At 45.1% G+C, this 8,355-nt stretch overlaps 1 protein-coding gene across 1 annotated transcript; it reads right to left on the minus strand.

The window, feature by feature from the left end:
* Nucleotides 1–68: 68 nt before the first annotated feature.
* OST4 (oligosaccharyltransferase complex subunit 4, non-catalytic) lies at nt 69–3,188 on the minus strand. Its single transcript, XM_070734963.1, has 3 exons — nt 2,978–3,188; nt 2,529–2,679; nt 69–177 (listed from the first exon to the last, which is right to left on the minus strand). The coding sequence occupies exon 2, from the start codon at nt 2,676–2,678 to the stop codon at nt 2,565–2,567; it is 114 nt and encodes a 37-aa protein (XP_070591064.1). The 5' UTR covers nt 2,679; nt 2,978–3,188; the 3' UTR covers nt 69–177; nt 2,529–2,564.
* Between the last annotated feature and the right edge of the window lie 5,167 nt (nt 3,189–8,355).

Raw genomic sequence — 8,355 nt, forward strand, 5'->3', positions numbered from 1 at the left:
AGTGTGTGTGTGTAAAAGAGACCCCCATGGCTAGAATGGGAAGTGATGTACACGTAACACGTCTCCGGTACATTAAAATGAAAGTGTATTCTTTAATCAATTTATGATCTTCAGGGTTTCAACAAAGCCGAGTACAGCTATAGCATCTGGGCCTTCATGTGCTGATGGCTCTGCATTCTGTCAAAAAGAAGAGGAGGGGTGGGTATGAGATAATTCACCGGGGAACAGCAATTCCGTTGTCTTAAATCTGTGACTTGTTTTCAACTAACTTTTGGCATCTTTTGGATCCAAAAATAACCACAGTTTTTGTTTATCACGTCAGCTTTTTAAGCTACAGGATACCCGCAAAAGTCATACAAATTATGCATGTAAAGGAAAGTAAAAAATTACCAAATATACTGTTTACAAAGAATAATTTTATTCATTCAAAGGCTATAATAGTTACTGCAAGTTAAATTGTGTTCATACAAATGTAGTTGGTTTTTTACTGAATGGTAATTATACATATTAAGGTAAAAAAAATTGTTTATAGCTTTTTCTGGAGTGTTTAATCTGTGGACATTCTCGCTTGATGCTCCAACAATTGTCAGCCATCAGATGTACATCCCACCAAATCATAATAATAACAGAGTTGGAAGGGACCTTGGAGGTCTTCTAGTCCAACCCCCTGCGTAGGCAGGAAACCCTACACTACTTCAGACAGATGGTTATCCAACATCTGTTTAAATACTTCCATTGTTGGAGCATTCACAACTTCTGGATCAGTTGTTCCACTGATCAACCGTTCTGACTGCCAAGAAATTTCTCCTTACTCCTCAGTTACTTCTCTCCTTGTTTAGTTTCCACCCATTTCTTCTTGTTCTACCCTCAGGTGCTTTGGAGAATAGGTTGACTCCTTCTTTGTGGCAGCCCCCGAGATATTGGAACACTGCTATCATGTATCCCCTGGTCCTTGTTTTCATTAAACTAACCATGCCCAGTTCTTGCAACCTTGATACCATCCCTTCAAATCTTGGTGGAATCGCTCACCCTGCTCATCACTGACTGCACCAAGATTTTCTGAGAAGTTAGCAAGATGGCTATGTAAAAAATGCAATTTGATGCTCATGTTGGAACCTCATAATTCTCATAAGGCGTAGAGAAAAAATTTGATGTGATAGAAGAAAACTAACTACGGTTTTGAAACCGGCATTCCTAATTAAATTTAAAAAAAGCTTATTGATTACATATGATTCACTCACAGAGAAAATGGAGGGGGGGGGGAAATGTAAATCGTATTATTAAGACTCAAATAACTATGTTATATACCAGTGATGGTCAACCTATTTTTCCTCGGGTGCCGAAAGAGCGTGGGCACATGCTATCACGTATGTGTGAGTGCCCACACCCATAATTCAATGCCTGGAGAGGGCAAAAACAGCTTTCCCCCACCCCTGGAGGCCCTTTGGAGGCCAGAAATGGCCTGTTTCACAATTTCTGGTAGGCCCAGAAGGCTCGTGTTTCACCCTCCCCAGACTCCAAAGGCTTCCCTGGAGCCCGGGGAGGTTAAAAACACCTTCCCGCATCCCCCCTCCCCCTGCGGCTCTCAGGAAGCCAAAAACTCCCTCTCAGAGCCTCTGTGCCAATCAAAATCAGCTGCCCAAAGAAGGAAGGCGGGAAAAAAGCGCGAAGAATGGAGCTCTCCTTCTTCCTGCCTTCCTTCTTTGGGGCCCAGCAGGAGAGCGCCGAAAACCGTGGCATCGAGCAGGAGCCGGTTGACAGCTGCGAGCGGGAGCCCCAGGACGGAAGTACCGGCAGCGCCCCGCCCAGCTGGAGCTTGGCGGCACACCTGGCCATGTCTCGCGGCACACTAGTGTGCCGCGGCACACCGGTTGGGAAACGCTGGTCTGGAGGACAGAAGGGGAAGGGGGGACATGATCGAAACATTTAAATATGTTAAAGGGTTAAATAAGGTTCAGGAGGGAAGCGTTTTTAATAGGGAAGTGAACACAAGAAAAAGGGGACACAATCTGAGGTTAGTTGGGAGAAAGATCAGAAGCAACATGAGAAAATATTATTTTATGGAAAGAGCAGTAGATGCTTGGAACAAACTTCCAGCAGACATGGTTGGAAAATCCACAGTAACTGAATTTAAACATGCCTGAGATAAACATAGATCCACCCTAAGATAAAATACAAGTAGTAGTATAAGGGAAGACTAGATGGACCATGAGGTCTTTTTCTGCCGTCAGTCTTCTATGTTTCTATGTTTTCAAACCTATATTTAATAGTTGTTTTTTTTTAAAAAAAAAGCTCAAAAATCAAACTCAACAGAAATTGTGTTACAAATTTTTCCCCAGTGTAGTCAGTGCCTCTGGATCAGGGGTTTCCAACCTTGGCTACTTTAAGACTGGTGGACTTCAACTCCCAGAGTTCCTCAGCCAGCAACTCTGGGAGTTGAAGTCCATCAGTCTTAAAGTAGCCAAGATTGGAGACCCTTGCTCTGGATCCATGGGGAGGGGGGTGTTGCAAAAAAGCAGCCGAATTACCTTTTGGGGTGGGGTTGGGGCGCTCCAGCCATTCGCTCACTCCTGCTTCTTCGGGTTGTTGACGGCCACGTAGTGATAAAGGACCACCAGGAGAAACAGCGAGACGCCGAGCATATTGGCGAAGATGGCCAGCTGCACGTCCGTCACCATCCTGCGGGAAGAAAAGCAGCGAGATTGAGTCCGCCTCGGCCAGCGACTTTGTGAGGGCCTGAATAGGCCAGGGGTAGGCAAAGTTGGCTCTTCTATGACATGTGGACTTCAACTCCCACAATTCCTGAGCTAGCCTGGTTGGCTCAGGAATTCTGGGAGTTGAAGTCCACAAGTCATATAAGAGCCAACTTCGCCTACCCCTAGAATAGGCCAACGGGCCTTGGGAGTCGCTCGCAAGGAAGCCGGGAAGAAAGCGACGTGGACAAAGGCCGATCCGCCTGGGAGACAAGTCCGCTCACCTCTCGGTTTCGGCAGCGTCCCCGCCGTCCGTCTCTCTGCCTGTCTTGTCTGTCGCGAAGACTGCAGCCGGCGACCTCAAGGCACGCCGCTCTCGCCTTCCGCGCTCTATAGAAAAACTGCGCGGGGGTGGGGGGAACAGAACCGATAGAGTTCCGGAAGTAACTGAAAAGACGCTGCTCTCTTTGGTTCCGCCGCGCACCGTCCTCGGCGCAGGGAGTCTAATTGCGCCGGGACCACGTGACCGGGCGGCCTTCTGCGGCTGAAATCGAAAGCGTCCTCTCCCCACCCCATCCTGTAATCTAGGGCAGTGTTTCCCAACCGTGGCAACTTGAAGATATTTGGACTTCAACTCCCAGAATTCTGCGTGTTGAAGTCTAGATATCTTCAAGTTGCCAAGGTTGGGAAACACTGATCTAGGGTTCTCCAACCTTGGCCGCTTTAAGACTTGTGGACTTCAACTCCCAGAATTCCTCAGCCAGAATTTCTGAGGGGCTTTATTGGCGGAGGAATTCTGGGAATTGAAGTCCGCAAGTCTTAAAGCGGCCAAGGTTGGAGACACCCCCTCCCCCTGCTATAGGCAAATCCGGTTGGTGTGTCTGCTCCGCCTCTCCTTGACGTTCCCCCCATCTTTCCGATCCTTCAAATGCGACCAATGAAAACGCAACACGCGCGTCTAAATTTACTTTTAAAAGGCGTGTTATTTAGAGGAGACATTTACATACTCTGGGCAGCTTACAGAAACCAGCCAGTTAAAAATAAAAGCAAATAAACTAAAGCAAAACTAGGCAGTAAGGATAGTAGAATCTTTCTCCAGGCGAATACAATACAGGCCCCCAAGCACAGGAGGGAAGAACCGGGCATTTCGTGCTTTTTTAAATACCTGCAAGCTTGGCCTCAAACATCCAATATTATAGCATTTAAATCTATATACTGCTTCGCAGTGCTTTCACAGGCCTCTCTAGGCGGTTTACAGAGTCAGCATATCACTCCCAACAATCTGGGTCCTCATTTTACCCACCTCGGAAGGATGGAAGGCTGAGGCAATTTAGAGCTGGTGGTGAGATTTGAACTGCTGAACTACAGCTAGCATTTAGCTGAAGTAGCCTGCAGTGCTGTACTCCAGTGTTTCCCAACCTTGGCAACGTGAAGATATTTGGACTTCAACTCCAAGAATTCCACAGCCAGCATTCGCTGGCTGTGGAATTCTGGGAGTTGAAGTCCAAATATCTTCAAGTTGCCAAGGTTGGGAAACACTGCTGTACTCTAACCACTACGCCGCCCCGGCTCTCGGGGTTTGTGAGGAGATGTGTCGTTCCAGAGGTCTCCTCGGATGGCATTGTTTTGGAGAAGGGAGCTGCAGGCACTTGTCTGCCCTGTTGAAATGAGAGATGTTTATTATAAATAAATAAATAAAATCACTGTGCTGAAATGGACGATGACAAGTCACAAGAAGAATCTGACTATTACAAAATTTAATATAAGTTCTATGAGTGGCTGGATAAAAGAATGCTATTGTAAATATTGTAATGTATATCAGATGGTACAAAACTCTGCGGACTTTTGTAAATAGTAATTAGTGATAGTTTTCACTACAGTATTTCTTTTTATTACCTTTTCTTAATATGATCTACAACAGGGGTCCCCAACCACCGGGCCGCGGACCAGTACCGGGCCGCGGGGCATGTTGCACCGGTCCGTGGAGTCAGCAGCTGCCAGTCCTCCTGCCGCCGCCCCTCCCTCCAGTGCTTCATCTCCCGCTGGGAAAGAGGCCTCGGGAGGCAGGTTCTGCCGGCCACAGGGCGATGGACGGGACAGAGGGGCGGGAAGGACCGGGAGGCTCAAGCCTCTTTTGGCTTCTGCCGTGGCACGCCTTTGCGTTTTTGGCTGGGGGGGAGGCAGGAGGGCCGGCCTGACCCCCTCCCTCCAGCGCTTCACCTGCCGCCGGGCAAGAGGGTTTGGGAGGCAGGTTCTGCCGGCCACAGGGCGATGGCGGGAAAGAGGGGCGGGAAGGACCAGCACCCCCATGCTTAATCCCGCCCCTAACCACACCCCTTTCCGCCCCCACCGGGCCATAGAAAAATTGCCTTGCTGAAACTGGTCCCTGGTGGAAAAAACGTTGGGGACCACTGATCTACAAGACTTGCATTTAATTTTCTAAGACTTCTGAAAAGTACAGAGCAGCTTGGGCTCCTTTTTTATGTTATGTGTTTTTGTATATGTCTTTGTCTTGTCTTGGAATTAAAAATCAATAATTTTTTATTTATTTTTTTAAAGAGTGAGATGTGCAGTTGTCACTGGGAATAATCTTGACGCATTCCTATCAGATCCCATAGAAAACTACATGGCCTTTCTCTTTTTTATAACTATACAACATAGTGTTTTTTAATCGTGACAACTTTAAAAGGTGTGTGGGCTTCAACTCCCGGAATAACTCAAACAGCATCCTTTTACGCAGTGAAGGGCTACCAAAATTTTTACTACCACACTGTGGGTGTGGCTTATGCAGGACGCCCGGCATTTTCTTTCAACATCTTTCAGTGCAAATTGGGTGCTCTGGAGTGGAGCTCCATTTTTGTTACCTCACTGCAACCCCCCCCCCCCCGGTCCGGGCAGTAGCTTTAAGTAACTTTAAGACTTGTGGACTTCAACTCCCAGAATTGGCTGAAAAATTGTGGGAGTTGAAGTCCATAAGTCTTAAAAGTTGCCAAGTTTGAAGATCTCTCCTCTATTAAAACTTTTCACAGATAGTCCTTGATGTCGTCATTAAGTGAGGCAGGAGGCAAGAATCGCATCATCTGGGGAAGGCATCTTGTTGTGGACAAGGCCTTGCACCTCTTTTTATTATCATCCATTAGCCATCAAGTTACATCTCATTGGGTATCAGAGAATACAGAATCTTACTGGCTAGTTCAATTCATGGGCGGGCCTCATGATTGCCTCTTGGACAGTGAATGATCAATTATGTTTATGTTGTTTCATAGCCTACGTGCAGTTTTGGGGGTATCTCTTCTCTCCAGGGTTGATCAAGGAGGAAGTCTGTTTTTAGAAAAGGTGGTACCTGTGGAATGCTACTAATTGTTATCTGATGCCTTATCACACAATTTTAGCCATCTCCATGGTATGCCAGCCAGAGACAGCTTTTAATCCTGTCTCCACAAGTCCTTGATTTACAACAGTTCGTTTAGTGACCGTTCAAAGTTACAACGATACCAAAAATACAATAGAATAGAATTCTTTATTGGCCAGGTGTGATTGGACACACAAGGAATTTGTCTTTGGTGCATATGCTCGCAGTGTACATAAAAGAAAATATACATTTGTCAAGAATTGTTCTGTTTTAGTGCTGAGCTCCAATAATCAGATGCACATAAATTGTCTAACTACTAAAAGGATTTTATATTTACAAAAGTCTCAGTATTGTAAGAGTCTTTTAAAGGGCTTTTCAATGGAGAAGCAAATCTAGCAAAGTCTTATCGGTTGTCCAAAATCCTAGAGCGAAGATAAACACAGTAATAATTACAAGCTGCAGCAAGAGTTCCAAGATGTATTTCTCAGAAATTAAGTGGAAGACCAAAGCTCATTACCAAAGCTAAGAATGTGCTCTTTTGAAATACAAACTGAATTCAAGAGTCAAGACGAGATGATTCCAAAATGAACCACATTATTTTCTGCAATAAGGTGGGGCATGACCTCAACAAGGCGGGGCATGACCCAATAGCCAACAATACTACTCATGGGTCAATCTCCTCTTAGCCAACCATTTGTGTCTCCTAGATGCTCTCCGAACTTTGGCATCCAGAAGAGGCTCCTTCTCTTCCCCTGAATCACTCAGCATGGGAAACACTAAATCATTCCTTACAAGAAGTGCTGACTCACTCATGCCTGGTTGTTCTGGCGGTGACCCCTCATCTATTTCACTGTCACTCTCAGGTGCCAGGAATACAGGATGCCTGCATCGCCCCTCCACAGTCTCTGCATCCTCTGAGTCCATAACTATTTGAGCAAGATGTGTTGTGGTTGGCTCTGGGCCAGCTCCTGCAACAGGGAATTTGGATGAGGCTTTTGGAGAATCCTCGGGATCACAGAGATTTATTTTATTGCCAGCAGACTCTGATAGTGAAATTGATTCACGGCCAAGGACACACAATGGGGGAGAGGAATGACACGGAGAGATGGGTGCAGCCAGCCCATCAGTCAGCGCTCCAATTAGTGAGACGTCAGAGTCAGAGGAGGATCCACTTGTAGATGCCCCCATATGCAGGCTCATGGCAAGAAGGGACCAGCTGCACAGGCGTCGCCGAAGATAAGGGAGAACACCTGTGTCAGAGGCAATTAGGTTAAGGTGTTTGGGGATAAATTACAGACGTTGGGGAGTGTGCGTGTGGGTGTTTATCCGTTGGAGAAAGACCATTGCTACTGTTTGAATTATTCCAGGGCTTCTACTGGGCGGCATACAAATCTAATAAATAAATAAATAAAATAAATGTTTCACTTAGCAAAAGAAATTTTGGACTCAGTTGTCATAAGGATGACTGTTGCAGGAATGACAATGTTCGCTGAAATTCCTTGAAAAGAAATAATCAGTCAAAGAATGCTTCGGAGTAAGGAAACAAGGTTTATTGAAACACAGAATTGCAGAAAAAACATTTACTGCCAACCTGCCTTCCATTGAAGATCTATACACTAAACAAGTCAAAATGAGGGCCATGAAAATATTTACTGACCCCTCGCATCCTGGACATAAATTGCTTCAACTCCTACCCTTAAAATGACATTATAGAGCACTGCACACCAAGACAACTAGACACAGGGACATTTTTTTTCTGAACCCCATCACTCTGCTAAACAAATAATTCCCTCACCACTGTCAAGCTATTCACTGGCTGCATTATTATTACTATTAGTCTTTTCAATGTTCCTATCACCCATCTCCTCTCACTTGTGACTGCAGGATTGTAACTTGTTGCTTGTATCCTTCGATTTATATTTATATTGATTATTTCCTGATTGCTTATTTGTACCCTTTGACAATCATTATGTATTGTACCTTATGATTCTTGATGAATGTACCTTGTCATATGAGAGCATATGCACCAAAGACAAATTCCTTCACATTTGGCCACTAAAGAATTCTATTCTATTCCATTCCCCATGAGAAGAAAACAAGACTGCATTGTTTTCCAAAACAGGAAAAAAGGAACATATGATATTGAACCACAAGATGGTGCTGCCATTACACGTAAAGATTTCAGTATACACTATAAGTTTATTTTGCTGACATTTACTAGGAAAAAATTGAAACAAACTCCATTAAAGTACCCAGTGACTATCGTAGTTATGCCATGTAACAAAACACGGTGACATAATAGCACTGTTC

The sequence above is a fragment of the Erythrolamprus reginae genome, chromosome 1 (assembly GCF_031021105.1).
Source record: "Erythrolamprus reginae isolate rEryReg1 chromosome 1, rEryReg1.hap1, whole genome shotgun sequence".
NCBI lineage: Eukaryota > Metazoa > Chordata > Lepidosauria > Squamata > Dipsadidae > Erythrolamprus > Erythrolamprus reginae.

What these genes read in the sequence shown, in the direction of transcription:
- OST4 (XM_070734963.1), bottom strand. Translation starts at nt 2,678, where the DNA reads ATGGTGACGGACGTGCAGCTGGCCATCTTCGCCAATATGCTCGGCGTC.